The 14341-nt window shown below is 37.0% G+C and overlaps 6 protein-coding genes across 6 annotated transcripts; 5 read left to right on the top strand and 1 right to left on the bottom strand.

Moving 5' to 3' along the window:
* The first annotated feature begins 1539 nt into the window (after positions 1 to 1539).
* On the top strand, positions 1540 to 4008 carry BDF20DRAFT_894829 (NUC091 domain-containing protein). The gene is made up of 3 exons (XM_053082419.1): positions 1540 to 1993; positions 2059 to 2322; positions 2396 to 4008. The coding sequence occupies exons 1-3, from the start codon at positions 1660 to 1662 to the stop codon at positions 3895 to 3897; spliced, it is 2100 nt and encodes a 699-aa protein (XP_052931622.1). The 5' UTR covers positions 1540 to 1659; the 3' UTR covers positions 3898 to 4008.
* Positions 4009 to 4187: 179 nt separating this feature from the next.
* On the top strand, positions 4188 to 4613 carry BDF20DRAFT_916728 (thioredoxin-like protein; the record flags this gene model as incomplete). Its single annotated transcript, XM_053084486.1, has 3 exons — positions 4188 to 4273; positions 4347 to 4453; positions 4522 to 4613. 3 exons carry the CDS (start codon positions 4188 to 4190, stop codon positions 4611 to 4613), a joined length of 285 nt encoding a protein of 94 aa, XP_052931621.1.
* A 346-nt stretch (positions 4614 to 4959) lies between these two features.
* BDF20DRAFT_828286 (tRNA synthetases class I (M)-domain-containing protein) lies at positions 4960 to 7770 on the top strand (the record flags this gene model as incomplete). The annotated part of the gene is made up of 7 exons (XM_053078239.1): positions 4960 to 5144; positions 5301 to 5415; positions 5477 to 5629; positions 5713 to 5852; positions 5941 to 6354; positions 6428 to 6999; positions 7067 to 7770. 7 exons carry the CDS (start codon positions 4960 to 4962, stop codon positions 7768 to 7770), a joined length of 2283 nt encoding a protein of 760 aa, XP_052931620.1.
* A 142-nt stretch (positions 7771 to 7912) lies between these two features.
* On the top strand, positions 7913 to 10560 carry BDF20DRAFT_839292 (uncharacterized protein; the record flags this gene model as incomplete). Its single annotated transcript, XM_053079260.1, has 7 exons — positions 7913 to 8012; positions 8180 to 8385; positions 8907 to 9031; positions 9369 to 9503; positions 9575 to 9696; positions 10302 to 10394; positions 10541 to 10560. 7 exons carry the CDS (start codon positions 7913 to 7915, stop codon positions 10558 to 10560), a joined length of 801 nt encoding a protein of 266 aa, XP_052931619.1.
* Positions 10561 to 10607: 47 nt separating this feature from the next.
* BDF20DRAFT_164295 (uncharacterized protein) lies at positions 10608 to 11520 on the top strand. The gene is made up of 3 exons (XM_053074827.1): positions 10608 to 11127; positions 11200 to 11358; positions 11440 to 11520. Exons 1-2 carry the CDS (start codon positions 10744 to 10746, stop codon positions 11347 to 11349), a joined length of 534 nt encoding a protein of 177 aa, XP_052931618.1. The 5' UTR covers positions 10608 to 10743; the 3' UTR covers positions 11350 to 11358; positions 11440 to 11520.
* A 511-nt stretch (positions 11521 to 12031) lies between these two features.
* On the bottom strand, positions 12032 to 13592 carry BDF20DRAFT_164262 (uncharacterized protein). The gene is made up of 3 exons (XM_053074826.1): positions 13322 to 13592; positions 12455 to 13222; positions 12032 to 12381 (listed from the first exon to the last, which is right to left on the bottom strand). Exons 1-3 carry the CDS (start codon positions 13485 to 13487, stop codon positions 12323 to 12325), a joined length of 993 nt encoding a protein of 330 aa, XP_052931617.1. The 5' UTR covers positions 13488 to 13592; the 3' UTR covers positions 12032 to 12322.
* Between the last annotated feature and the right edge of the window lie 749 nt (positions 13593 to 14341).

The following is a 14341-nucleotide window of genomic DNA, read 5'->3' as shown; positions in this document are numbered from 1 at the left end:
GCCTTACAGTAAGAAAAATAAAAATAAAATTAAATCACGTACATCAGATGTCAGCCCAGCAGAATTCAATTGTAACGACACAAATGTTTTTGACCGTTAAAAGATAATTTATCAAGTTTAAAAAAAAGGTTCATCTTAATTGAGAAAGTATTCCATAAATTACAATTACCCTGCTTGTCCCATATAAAATCTTTCAGCTCAAGTACTGAAGAATTGTTTATTCTCTATTCATTGCGTTTTCCTTTGAATCGTAGTTTACGAAGATATAAACCGTATTCACTAAGGATCTCGTTTGTATTCTTCCAATGTGCTCTTACAATGGGTGTATTTTTTGTCAATAGTTCCAGTTATTGATCTAGACTTTCTACGTACCCGATTGCTGTGTAGTCTGGTTCTTTTAGCTTTTTTTTGATGTAATTTTGGTATTCACGGCATGTATATATAATACCTTTCTTAACTGAATCTACATTATTAGGTCAGTAAACACTGACTTATTGGAATACATCAAACAAAACTTACAAGTTTATTGATCTTTAAGAACATAAAGGTATCTCACGGAGACTCTTTCAACGTATTGATTATGTAATCGTTTATAACGCATTAATCGCAATACAATTCAGTGTTGATCCCGCCCTTGATCTTGGCTATAAAGCCAGGCCCATCTTAAGTGAAGCAGGCCCATCACATCAACTTTCCTCCCCACCTTTGTAAGCGAAGTTGACATTGTGTTCTTGAAAGGGTTCACCCTCTTTACCCTAGGCCACACAACTCTCCATCCGAGCAGGGTTTTATCAGCTGGACAAATATATTTGAATACAATTTCAGATATTAAACCAATCACTATCAATTTATTGCCCTGATATCTCAGTCGGTAAAAGCAAGGTTAATTAAACGATTGGGCATAAATAGCTACAATAGATACTTGTTTTTCAATTATTAACTATTGTTAAAGGTTTTAACCATTCTTCAACCTTTTTTTTATTTTTTTTTATTTTTTTCTTCTGGCACATGAGCATTAGTGCTCCATGCCTTCGACGTCTTTTTTCGAATATAACAAACTGTGCAGAGGTCATCTTCTCTTTCATATTATCAGTCTGAATAAAAGGACTTTACATTTTTCTCAGTATCGCATGCACTATGGCTAAAAGTGGAAAATTAGGCAAAAGGAAAAATGCTTTAAAGCGTAGTGAAAATACATTGGTAGTTGAAGTTAGTTTAAGATTAATAGTTCGTGTAGACGTAACATAGACATCTGTTTTCCAAATATATGTATTTGAAGATAATTGAAGCATCACAAGCGCGCAAGTTCAAAGTAACGCCAGCTCTGGATTAGAATTTCTTCCAAATAAGCTTAGAAACCGTGTATGAGGATCTAGAAACTTATATACGGTTGATAATTCATAGGGTGATAAAATATGATGGAAAGAATCTTTCAAAAAAATAGAAACATTTCCTTTATGGCTCTGTTTCGAACGTTTGCTTGAAAGAAAATAGCTGATGAATTGAACAAATCTTTGCCCTAATCAAATCTTCTATCACCAGCCATATTTTCATTGACTAAGCGAATAATTAATATTCAACTGTTTTCTGATCAGGGCGAATTTCATGAAAATTTCCCATTATTGCTAAACCAGGTTTGGGGAAAACCGGTCACTCATTATGGATCGAATAAGGAAATGGAATTATTTTAAAAGGAAAAAAGATTCTCTCCATTTATCAACTGTTATCTCTCTCCAACTACAGAATAGTATGGGCAAATATAAAAAGGAAAAGCAAAGAGTAGCTCGTGACAAAGCCGGTGGGGATGATCGTGCTTCCAACCTCAGAGTCAAAGGTGAAAACTTTTACAGAGATGCCAAAAAGCTGAAATACATCAACATGTTGAAGGGTGGCAAAGCCATTCGAAACTCTCAAGGCAAAATTGTAAAAGCAGCCGATTTCCAAAGCAGCGAAGTTAAAACAGCTAGAATTGCACCCAACAGAAAATGGTTTGGTAAGTTGATGAATATATTGTTCTGATTTGTTATTTGTGCTTGATTTAACTCTGGGTTATTCTAGGTAATACCAGAGTTATTGGACAAAAGGCACTTGAAGACTTTCGTGAATCGCTCGCTGCAAAAGTTGACGATCCCTATCAGATCTTGTTAAAGCAGAATAAGTTACCAATGTCTTTATTGCAAGACGCAACAAAGCAGTCTCGTATGCATATTCTTGAAACAGACAGCTTCGGCAACACTTTTGGCAATAAGGCACAAAGAAAGAAACCGAAATTGAACATTGGATCAATGGAAGAGTTAATGGCTAGAGTCGATGATACTCATGGTAAAATAATATATCCTTGTACTAACAATATGAATAGTTTAATTGACTTATGTTGCCTTATTGACTTTCCTAGACAGTTACAATTCAACAAAGGATTCCAGTTTGTTAGCCAACAAAGAATCAGACTATACAGATAGTGCCCGTGCTTGGTATCTGCAAGCCGGTCAATCTAAACGTATTTGGAACGAATTATATAAGGTGATCGATTCTTCTGATGTCATCATTCATGTGTTAGATGCTCGTGATCCTATCGGTACTCGTTGTCGCAACATTGAAAACTTCATCAAAAAAGAGAAGCCACATAAACAATTGATCTTTGTTTTAAACAAGGTCGATCTTGTACCCACTTGGTCAACTGCTCGTTGGGTATCACACCTTTCAAAGACAGCTCCCACCCTTGCTTTCCATGCTTCTATTAACAATTCGTTTGGTAAAGGTTCATTGATCCAGCTTTTGCGTCAATTCTCGTCATTACACAGCGATAAAAAGCAAATTTCAGTTGGTTTTATTGGGTATCCAAATACCGGTAAATCGTCGATTATCAACACTCTCAAAGCTAAAAAGGTGTGTAATGTAGCTCCTATTCCGGGTGAAACCAAAGTCTGGCAATACATCACACTCATGAAGCGCATCTATCTCATTGATTGTCCTGGTGTTGTACCACCCAATGCCGATGATAACGAAGTTGATATTATTTTGAAGGGATCGGTCCGTGCTGAAAAAATGGATAACCCAGAAGATACCATTCCTACTATTTTAGAACGTGTCAGATCAGAATATTTGAGAAAAACCTACGATCTTCAAAGCTGGACTGATCATAATGATTTCTTGGAGCAAATCGCCCGAAAGACCGGCAAATTATTGAAAAAAGGCGAGCCGGATGTACACAATGTTGCTATCATGGTGCTTAATGACTGGCTTCGTGGCCGCATTCCCTACTATGTTCCTCCACCTGAGTCTGTAGAACCCAAAGAGGAGAAGTCCGATGAAAAGAGAAATATTGGTGTTGACCAAATATTTAGCAACATTCATGTCACTAGTGAATATTTGGAGGATGATTTGGCGAATAATGCCAAGTTGATTGCCGAGGAAAAAGCAAAGGTGAAACAAAAGAAGGAAGAAGAAAATAGTACTGCTCAAACAAGCACAGATAAAGTGACGGATTGGGATGAAGTATTCGAAAGTGTAGTAGGTGAAGAAGGCCCAAAGGTGAGGGCACCAGTAATTGAAGGCGAGGAACAGGTTGATAGTGAATTGGAGCTAAGTGACGAAGATAAAGGTGCTTCAGAGGAAGAAGACACAGCAGAAATCGAAACACTAACCAATGCTGCGGACGTTGACGAAGAAGAGGACGAAGACAAAGATGTAAAAGAACAGCCAATGAAGAAACTTAAAGTCAACAATAATGAAACAGTGATTGAGCGAAAGACCAAGAAGGTCGGTACACATTATTACGAAACCGCTAATGTGAAGAATAAAAACCGCAACAAAGCTAAGCCGGACGAAGAGAAAAAGAAGGTACTTCATTCTCGCTTGAAGGGTTCGGCTATCGCAGGCAAACGTAAGAGACGTTAAAGACCATTGTTTATAACCATTTCTCTTTTGTTCAATATTTGTTTTTGTCTTTTTTTATTCATTTGGATTTTTAAATAAAGCTCTCATTTATTATTTATTTTGTTCAAAAAATTTTGAATGTCTGCTCCTTGTGTTGAGCTGCTTTAAAAAAGTGACAATTATTTTCGGATGACGTATATTGTTCACAGTGGGGCTGTGCCTAATTCTGTTTGGGGTCACAACAAAACTTCAGATAGGTTGCCCCACATTTCTGAATACCATAATTTTTGATTCACTTGCAATAATTAAAGATGTCAGCCCTTAAATCACAATTAAAAGGTCTTAAAGAGCTTCGTCTCCAGTTCTGTCAGACTTCACCTTCCAGCAGCGGGCTTCGGTAAAGAACGATTAAACGCAGATTTCAATTATGTAGTTGTTATTAAATCCTTCACCATTTACGGTATAAATAGCGATTTCATTACAAAGAATTATACCAATATCAAGAAAGCCAACCCTGAACTTCCCATATTAGTGCGTGAGGCTAGCGGAATCGAAGCTCGAGCATTTGCTCGTTTCGGTAAGAATTCATATCATTCAACTGTATGGTGCTTGTTGATAGGTTTATCAATCAATATTTTCACATAGACAAAGGAGTTGAAAGAAAGGTCACGCTCCAGAATGCTTCTTCCCAAGAAGTAGAAGACATTTTAGCTCAATTAGTTAAATCTGCACCTTAAGTTATTCATACCCTGTACAAAGTAAACTAAAGAGCAAACAGTTTTTGATAAAAAGCAACTAGGCTGAAAGTAGATAATGTAAAGTAACTGAGGCATTTAAAAGAATTACTATAAGAATATAATCATGCTACAAAACGATGAAAACACCATTAAAGCTCTAGAAGTACAATATGATTTGATAATTGGGGGTACGTTGCATAGTTAAGAATTCGAAGTCGGGCATAATGGAAGCTTCAAATTTCAGCAAATCAGGTGGCTTATCGCTGTTTCTTTGGTTTTTGACACCTTGGCGATACCGCTCTGCTTTTGTACCTTTTCATTTTATTGTTTTGTTTTTTTGCGGGAGATGCCAGCACCTTTAAAGATTACCCTTCCGAAGTTAGCAGCCAACACAAAGCCATATGCTAATGCTCTAAAGTTGTCAATTGCCGCCAAACTTACTGGAGCCAAATTAGTTGAAGTTCCTGGCGAAACTGTCAGTTTCTCCCTCAACAATGACATTAGCTTGGTCGACGCTAATGCTGCTTTGAAGTACTCATTTGTCTTTTTTTTTCTTTCTTAAAAAAAAAGTATATATTCTGTTTCTAAACTATAACATTGTGTTTAACTTGAAAGATATATTTTTAATGCCGTTGATTTCGAACCTTTGCAATCTACTGTTATCGAAAAAGAGGAAACACTCGTCAGCCCTCTCATTATAAAAAGAAGAATTGATCAAGCTTTCCAAAATGTCGATGATATTATGACCAAATTTGGCGATGCTTTTGCAAAGGCAAGTGGCATTTCTTTTCAGTCTGCTTTTGTTTTTGAACTTTGTTTTCTCATTTCTATTGTGCAAACGGTGGTAATAGGAATCTGACAAGGTTACGATTGTAGATGCCATTTATTACGGTACACTTGTAGAAACCTTAACATCTGCAAAGGACCTTAGTAAATATTCTACTCTTGCCAAGTGGTTCTCCATTGTCTCAAAAAACGATAAAATGGTTGCTGGTGTTGAATACGTCAAGGAACAGGTATATTTGTCGTTTTAAAAAATGTCTCAGAAACCTGACGGAATGTGACTCATAAGATTTGTAAATTCCAAACATACAATTAGACAAACAAAGGTTCTAAGCCCAAGAATAAGGTAGCTCACGGCGAGAAAAAAGTTACCAAAGAAATTCCTAAACCCGTGTTCAATTCTGCAACGCAAAAAGTCAATGATGTCGCTGCTAAAACTGTTGATCCCACTATTAAGTAAGTGCAATATTACAGAAAATCTGATACAGCAATGACGATTTGCGTTTTTGACTGACAGCTCGTCTTCAATTTATTAAATTCGCAGAGTTCTTCCTAAAGACGGCGAACGCAATATCTTGATTACTTCCGCCCTACCTTATGTCAATAATGTTCCTCATTTAGGTAACATTGTTGGTTCAACTCTAAGTGCTGATGTCTACGCTAGATACTGTCGTGCTCGAGGCTACAATACTATCTATATCTGTGGTACTGATGAATATGGTACTGCCACGGAAACTAAAGCATTAGAAGAAGGTGTTTCATGTAAAGAACTCTGTGACAAGTATAATGCTATTCACAATGCTGTCTATGAGTGGTTTGATTTATCTTTTGATCATTTTGGCCGTACTACCACCGATAAGCAAACTGAGATTGCTCAACAAATCTTTTTGAAGAATTACGAAAATGGCTATATTGTAAAGGAATCAATGACCCAACTCTTCTGTGAAAAGTGTAGCAGGTATTTTTCTTTAGACTTAATTGTAATCTGGTCTCTCGGCTTAAAAGCTGATTGTTCGTTCGTTGCAAATTAGATTTTTGGCCGATCGTTATGTGGAAGGTGTTTGTCCTAACTGCCAATATGAAGATGCGCGTGGCGATCAATGTGATGCTTGTGGTAAACTTTTAAATGCTACCGAGCTCATCAAACCTAGATGTAAGCTTGATGGTAACTCACCTATTACCAAGGAATCTAACCACTTGTTCCTTGACTTGGGCAAACTTCAACCTGAAATTGAAAAGGCTTTTGAGAAGTCCGCTAATGAAGGTAAATGGTCAGCTAACGGTGTTAACATAACACAATCTTGGTTGAAGGAAGGCTTGAAGCCTCGTTGTATTACTCGTGATTTGAAGTGGGGTACACCGGTACCTCTTGATGGCTATGAGGATAAGGTATTCTACGTTTGGTTTGATGCACCCATTGGTTATCCCAGTATTACCGCTAATTATACCGATGAATGGGAGAAGTGGTGGAAGAACCCCGAAAATGTTAAATTATATCAGTTTATGGGTAAAGACAATGTGCCTTTCCATTCTGTTATTTTCCCTGGTTCTGAACTGGGTACCCAAGAAAACTGGACTCTTGTCAACCATATCAATACTTGCGGTAAGTAGAAAGATCATTTGATTTCGTGTGAATATTGAATACAGCGAACTTATATTTTGTAAAACAGAATATCTTAATTACGAAGGTGGTAAATTTTCTAAGTCTCGTAACGTTGGCGTGTTTGGTAACAATGCTAAAGAAACAGGCATTTCTCCTTCTGTTTGGCGTTACTATCTCATGTCTGTTCGTCCTGAAACCAGCGATTCTATGTTTACTTGGAATGAATTTATTACAAAGAACAACAGTGAGCTCTTGAATAATCTTGGCAACTTCGTCAATCGTGCCATTCGTTTCATTTTTGCCAAGTATGATGGTGTCATCCCTAAGGCTGTTTTCTCTGGCAAATTAGAAGCCGAGCTTGTCAAAGATGTTAATGGCCTTCTGAAGCAATATATCGAAGCATTGGAAGCTGTCAAACTTAGAGCCGGTCTTGGAGTTGCTATGGCCATCTCTGCCCGTGGCAATCAATATCTTCAAGAAGCCAACATGAACAATGCTTTGTTTGAGAACTCTCGTGAAAAGTGTGACGCTGTTGTTGCAACCGCAGCCAATTTGATTTATCTTTTATCAGCTCTTTTGTCACCTTATATGCCTGGTGCTTCCGAAAGCATGTGCCGTCAGTTGAATGCTCCTCTTCGTATGATTCCTGACACCTTTGAAATGGACATTAAGGAAGGGCACACCCTAGGTGGTGCTGAATATTTATTCACTAGAATTGACGAGAAGATGGAGGAAGTCTGGAAGGGAAAATTTGGCACTTGTTCTAAGTAAATAGAAACGCCTTCAGTGCATCAAAATATGGAATGGTTCGTGAATATTTAGATTTAATGAGATGATATCATAAGTACTTCGATGTAGAATAAAGATAAAAAACATAGTCCTGTAATGTATCTTATTCACCAGCTGTTTGACGATGCCTACTCTACATTCCTTGATCGATGAGTATCGGCAATTCACAATTCATAACATTATTTGTGTCCAATTCTTCAAGAAGGATGTTTCAGCAGGCTATAGTGGGTTTGTTAAAAATTGTCAATAATGCCACCTCCTCACCTTTTTTTTTTTTTTTTTTTTTTTTTTCTTAATTTTACCGCTTTTCCAATCATTATGATCTGGTTTATTCGATTATATTTGCTTCAAGTTGTAATGAACCTTGTTAATTAAACCATACAATGAGTAGCTCACCACAGCCCGTGTCGGTTTGCGGTTGAACCTTTGGAAGTTGTTGCAGTCATATCCTTGAAAGCACAATTCATTAATCAATTTGCTCATCGCCGTCTGATTACTGTGTCGATTACTATTTATGCTGATAGCATGTGTATCGCAAAGTGCTACAGTGTGCATGTATTTTATTCAAAATTTTACGCTCATTTTTCAAATATGCATGTACGGAAATAAACTTGAAATGTTGAAAATTTAGAAAGAGTAACACTGGTAATGTGACACAGGAGCTTTCAAAAATGTTACTGTGTACTATATAACATACTCAATCCTATTGGCCAAATCTGATAAAATTGTGTTCAAATAGTGATAAAGGGCACTTCGCCGATCTTACGGCGTTTTACCATATATTTACTAGCATGATGCCGCTCTTATTTGAAATCCATTTTTGAGACTTGTATTTGCAAAACCAGACTTTATGTTTATGGTTGTTATTCAAAGAAGAGCACAGATATGAAAAGTTAAATAGTAGTAAACATTTGCACAAAGTAGCAAAAATTAGAAGCAAAACCCCTAAATACTAACCCTGTCCAAGCTTCATGCAATTAGCAAAAAAGGCCACAAAAGAAAAAAAAAAACAAAAAAAAAAAACAACGACGAGTCTAGCATTAGAAGAAACCTTGACGTGTTTGGTAAGTATATTCTGTGCAGTAATTGCTCCTCAAAGTACGTATGGTTACTAATAGCTTCCACGATCGTTTGCACAAATAAGGAATGAATATTGTTACTCTGATACAGTAGCATCAGTGCCGTTTTGTCGGTTCAGTAGTATACAAAGCAAAGATGGATGGACTCAAATTATAGCTAAAAAGTAAGTAAACGACATACATTGCGTCCTAATTACTGTTAACAAAGAATAAACTATTGAAAGCAACAGTAGAAAGCGAAACTATTATAACTATTATGGCTAATTATTTACGCCCGCCCACGATGATTGTCATGTTCATTTTTTCTAAATATACCAGCAACCCCACAATAAGTCAGCAGAGGAAACATTTTAGACCCTATTCATTAGAGCAGGGACTTTTAAAGAAAGTTTGATAGATTTAGTGGCTCGTGCCCTCAATTTTCATAGGTACACCCACTTTTGTTTTATTTTCTCGTCTCTAGCTTTGTACAACCCAGAATGCTTGATTATGGGATGAAAGCTCATTGTTTGGTTTAGTAAAGAGTGACGTTTCTCCCAAATCATCTACTGTATTGGAAGTCTTTAAAGTGCTTCCCCCCTGGTATGGTCGTACCAACACACGCGATGAATTTTTTATTGCACAAGAATACAAAAGGTATTGCTCACAGAAACGTGGCTTTCTACAGGGCATCACAAATTAATCAACGGAGTAATTTATTTATGTAGCAATGTCCGCCATTTTTATTCAAAATATGAAATTCAAGCAATGGGTCATGAAAGAGGAAATAAAATGGCCTCTGGAGTGTTTACGTTATCAGTTGACGGCTTGCTTAGTCATTTACAACTAGGTACAGGTTTGAGGTGTATCTCGTACCTACTTTCCCCCCCCAAATGTTTGTTCAATTTGAGTTCCGTCTGGGTTCATCGTAACGCGGATGTAGAACACGCAGCTTTTTTTTTTTTTTTTTTTTTCGCTCGTATCACGAACAAATTCAGATAAACAACAGCTTTCACCAACCAACGCCGTTTCTATTCATCTCCGCCTATTTTTTTAGCTTTTAAATCGATCATCTTCTCATGAACAGTGACAATAACGTTGACGAAGAAGCGCTAATTTCAGAAATTATTGAGCCTTAACCTATAAGGACTAAATTGCAGGAGAAAGACCCATTCGAGGATCATTAGCCTATTGAACTAATTAGCGGACTGCGGTGTTTTGAAGTGAAGTTCTTCTATTACAGTGACGATCTGTTTGTTTAGTGACCGACAGTAAGGCTTTGCTTTCAAATGTCCTCGCTTTGTACCTTATAAGCAGCCAATAAAGTCTCAGCAGCGAACACTCAGCATAAAGATAGCACTGACATTGCTCCAATGAAGAGCTTTGACATTTCTATAAGCTGGTCGATTACAAATATACTTAAGCTTATTCGTTTTTTCTATTTTAAAAAAAAAGGGGGACGGGTTACGCTTGGACCCAATTATCTTTCCACTGCTATTGCCCCAGCAAGCCTAAATAGTTTGAGTGATCGTAATAACCACTCTAAAGGTAAATTAAAGATAACGGATTTGTACTCACTACAATGTAGTGGAAAAATGCCGATTAAGGATACATCATATAGGTAACTTGAATATGGCAGATTGCCATTTTACGTATTAATAAAAAAGTTCGTGACTCAAATGAAATGGCTTTAGGCCGTGTCATTCGAGAATAGTTTGTACTACCTATACCCAGCTCTCACAATAAAACTAAAATTATAATCCATTATAACCCCCGTGACGTTAAGTTTATATATAAAGCAGCGTTTGTCGAAAGCACTTTATTCATCTTCTTTTTGTTCTTTGGTTTTTCTTCTCTTCTTCTCTTTTTTTTTTCTTACATTTAAGTCAATCTTGATATGGATATTCGAAATTTACTAAACTCTTATGATCAACTACCGGCGAATAATACCGATGGTGCTGCAATAGAAGCTCATAATAACTTATCGTTTGCATCTAATGATATCCTATTGTCGCCTGGAGCAGAAACCCACCCTCGACAACAATATGACAATAAACCTTATGCCTGCAACTGGAGTACTTGCACCAAACGATTCTCTCGACGTTCTGATCTATCAAGGCACAGACGAATTCACACAGGCGAAAGGCCCTATCACTGCGAGTGGCAAGGTTGCGGAAAACAATTTATCCAAAGATCAGCCTTAACTGTTCACTATCGTACACATACAGGAGAAAGACCGCACGTTTGCGAATATGAGGCCTGTGGTAAATCTTTCAGTGATGTAAGTCATCTCTTGCCTGCGCAGCTTGCAGATGTTCTATCATGCTAAATCAAATAAACCTTCTTTCTTTAGTCATCTTCTCTAGCTAGACATCGTCGAACTCATACAGGAAAGCGTCCTTATGTTTGTGATGTTCCTGATTGCAGAAAGTCGTTTACTCGTAAGACTACATTATCCCGTCACCAGCGATGCCATGACCCTCAATGGAAAAGTTTCAAGTAAGTATTAGTGGTATAACTGAAAGCGACAATGACGTCCTTCTTGTTCTAATAGAAAGACTCTAACCTTCATTGTTTCATCTTGTACTTTTAGTCTTTCCAAAGTTGTGCTGCCAAATACTCCCACTTCACCAACGACCAGTTGTGACTCAGACGATGCACCTACGAGCCCCTTGTCTGTCACGGCAGACTACGGAAACACACCGCCTATGGTCACACCAATGATCATTCACTCGCAACAGTTACAATCCTCCGCCTCTCCTTATGGTCACCCTTCAACATACCAGGCACATAGCAAGCAGCAGCCTACATGGGTCATATCTTATCCGTATTCCAATGCAAACAATAGCGAAACCTCTGATAAACAGTATGCATTTCCTATTATCATCAACTAAACAGATTTTATATACGCGATTTCTTTTGCAACATTGATTGGAAGAAAAAGAAACAACTATTCGATATATCTCTTCATCACTACGAACTATAGACTTTTTTTCTTCTTTAACGATTCATTCACATACGTCCCCAAGATCTTCAATACTCGTTTTTGTATTACTCTTATTAGTTTTCTTACTAGCCCAGCCCTTTTTGTATATATACAATCCCTTATGAACCTTCTCTATATGCCATTACAAATTTTCACCTTATGATATCCAGTTTAACCCTTTTCAACCTATGTGGAAACATTATTAATAACAACACTGTAACAAACTAGCGCATTGTTTCTTACTAATGAATAAAAAAACATACTATTTACAAAATGATTCAATTACTTTAAAATGATATGCCTGTCTGTAGCTCTTAAATTGCACTATGTCACTTGTTTGGTATACAATGTTGAAACTGTTATCGTCGTTGGAAGCATTTAATCTAAGCACTAAAACTTGAAAAGTAAACTTGGGATTAGTGCTTAGAAACTACGCAAGGGAGTTGAATAACAGGCGATGGCTTGTCATACATCACAATTTGCTGGACGACTAAAGTTCATGGCCCACAAGTATTAGCAGTAGAAGCATTGTGTAATGAGCATCATTGCCTGTGCAAAAGAAAAAAGTACAGTTTAACATTTCGCTCTGACCTTTTTACAGAAACTTACATAATACTGTTACCTGCATTATGTAAATGCCAAGTATCAACATTGAATAAATTCAAGGTTCTCCCCAAAGACGGCGGATTATGAAGGTTGTTAATGGATGCTGCATATAAAATATCTGTATTTAATATAGTGATGTTGGCAGATTCCGTCACATTAAGGGTCTGCCCACCATCACTTGTTGGCCACATGAACTTTTGCTGCTGCAGGTATTTTAGATCCGTGTCGAAGCCATGACCCACGAGCACAAACCCCCCATCGCGCTTTACTGCCCAATCAAGATCTTTCCGCAGCTCACCCAACGCCTTTTTTAGCGAGCACCATACTGATGTACCAAAAGAAAAGTTCTCCTTCTCATCTTCAACAAATGTTCCATTCCTCAAATGACGATAATTATCGTTAATATAATGCTGATCACGGAACTGATCAAGTTTTGAATCGTACGTCGACCAGCCGATTTCAAGCAAGATGGAGTGATCCTTTTCGTAGGCTTCAATATCAATACTGTAAAAGATGTACTGGTTACTATTTACAAGGCTCCTGGCCAGCCCAGCTTCTTTTCTGGCCTCACGTAGTCTTTCTTGTTGCTTATTCTTCTTTTTGGCTTTCTCCAACGTATTTCTGAGTGTATGTGGATTTTCTATTTTGTAGTCTTCTATTATCTCATAAGGTAAGGGAGTTACTAAACTCTCTAAAGGTGGAATAGATCCTACTGCCATAGTCATTTCCGTGTATTTAAGAAACTGCACACAAACATTCTGAGACATAACCACATCGTATCTTCCTAGCTTTGGTGAGATACCTTCAAAAAATTGGTAATATAGACGATTAACATGTATGAACTGGAGATAAGAGTATCAAGATTGCTTCTCTTTCGATTTACCCAGGCTCACAACGATGCCCATAATGGGTGAATCAGGTTTAAACATCTCTTTATAATGCTGAAAAGAATTGAAGCGTTGTTTGATTTCATTATCATTCATCGAGTAATAATGATATTTGATCGCATTTATAATATCATTCCAACCTATACTTAGTTCTCGAACCATGAAGCTATAGATGGATTTAAAAGAGAAAAGGGTAAAAAAAAGCAAAGGCGACCAGCACTGGCAATACAAAATAGTTTTGAAAATTCATGCACAGAGCAATTTGAGTGTCAGCAAAAGCCAATTGTTACTACTTTTAAACAAGGATTCTTATTACTGACATTTTAAAGCCCAATGACACGAGATATTAAGCTTATCTAAATTGCCCGGGGCAGCTCCAAAGGCTGAAAAGAATCTAAAAACCCCCTTAGGGCTCAAGGGTAAAAAGGATTATGGACTAAAGGGTTGGGATTCAAAATACTACATTATTTTCGGTTTAGATTTAGACCTTTTTGTACACAAAATTGGATATTTTGATTGACTTAATTCAGAAAATTTAAGTCATTATTTCGGACTAGTTACTTTTTTCATTTGGACACTTGTAATAACCATCTGAGGCCCGCCTCTTTTTGCACGCATTTGTTGCAGTAAGTTTTGTTGTTTGATCGGCCCAAAAGAATTACCTACATTCTCCTTAGCTGTCATTTGAACTGGTTGTCCAGTTGTATTCTATGTAAATGACTCACAATCCTGTATTTTCATTGACTGCTCAGCATCTCTCTTAATCTAAAATCGTGTCACTTTAGTGTCATTTTTCCCTTAAAGAAAGCAATAACATTAGATGATTGTATAAATTAAGTTAAAAGCCTGTTTCTTGTCAATAACTGATGAAGTGATAAATAAGCGTGTCTCGATTAAAAATAAACATGTTTCGATTTGATGTCAAAATTTAGCGCGTAGATTGTTTTTGTTGTCAAAACTTCTTTGTTGTCCAAATATAACATTCTAACAAAAAGTTTCAGTTTATAAAAAGATAA

The sequence above is a fragment of the Mycotypha africana genome (genome assembly GCF_025528875.1).
Source record: "Mycotypha africana strain NRRL 2978 chromosome Unknown BDF20scaffold_12, whole genome shotgun sequence".
Taxonomy (NCBI): domain Eukaryota; kingdom Fungi; phylum Mucoromycota; class Mucoromycetes; order Mucorales; family Mycotyphaceae; genus Mycotypha; species Mycotypha africana.
This window is presented reverse-complemented; position numbering and strand designations above follow the sequence as displayed.

What these genes read in the sequence shown, in the direction of transcription:
- BDF20DRAFT_164262 (XM_053074826.1), bottom strand. Translation starts at nt 13,487, where the DNA reads ATGGTTCGAGAACTAAGTATAGGTTGGAATGATATTATAAATGCGATC. An exon ending in GGGCATCGTTGTGAGCCTGG is followed by an intron (nt 13,223 to 13,321) that starts GTAAATCGAAAG and finishes CACCAAAGCTAG; the next exon opens with GAAGATACGATGTGGTTATG. An exon ending in TTGGCATTTACATAATGCAG is followed by an intron (nt 12,382 to 12,454) that starts GTAACAGTATTA and finishes TCTTTTGCACAG; the next exon opens with GCAATGATGCTCATTACACA.
- BDF20DRAFT_894829 (XM_053082419.1), top strand. Translation starts at nt 1,660, where the DNA reads ATGGATCGAATAAGGAAATGGAATTATTTTAAAAGGAAAAAAGATTCT. An exon ending in ACCCAACAGAAAATGGTTTG is followed by an intron (nt 1,994 to 2,058) that starts GTAAGTTGATGA and finishes GGGTTATTCTAG; the next exon opens with GTAATACCAGAGTTATTGGA. An exon ending in TAGAGTCGATGATACTCATG is followed by an intron (nt 2,323 to 2,395) that starts GTAAAATAATAT and finishes TGACTTTCCTAG; the next exon opens with ACAGTTACAATTCAACAAAG.
- BDF20DRAFT_164295 (XM_053074827.1), top strand. Translation starts at nt 10,744, where the DNA reads ATGGATATTCGAAATTTACTAAACTCTTATGATCAACTACCGGCGAAT. An exon ending in GTGGTAAATCTTTCAGTGAT is followed by an intron (nt 11,128 to 11,199) that starts GTAAGTCATCTC and finishes TTCTTTCTTTAG; the next exon opens with TCATCTTCTCTAGCTAGACA.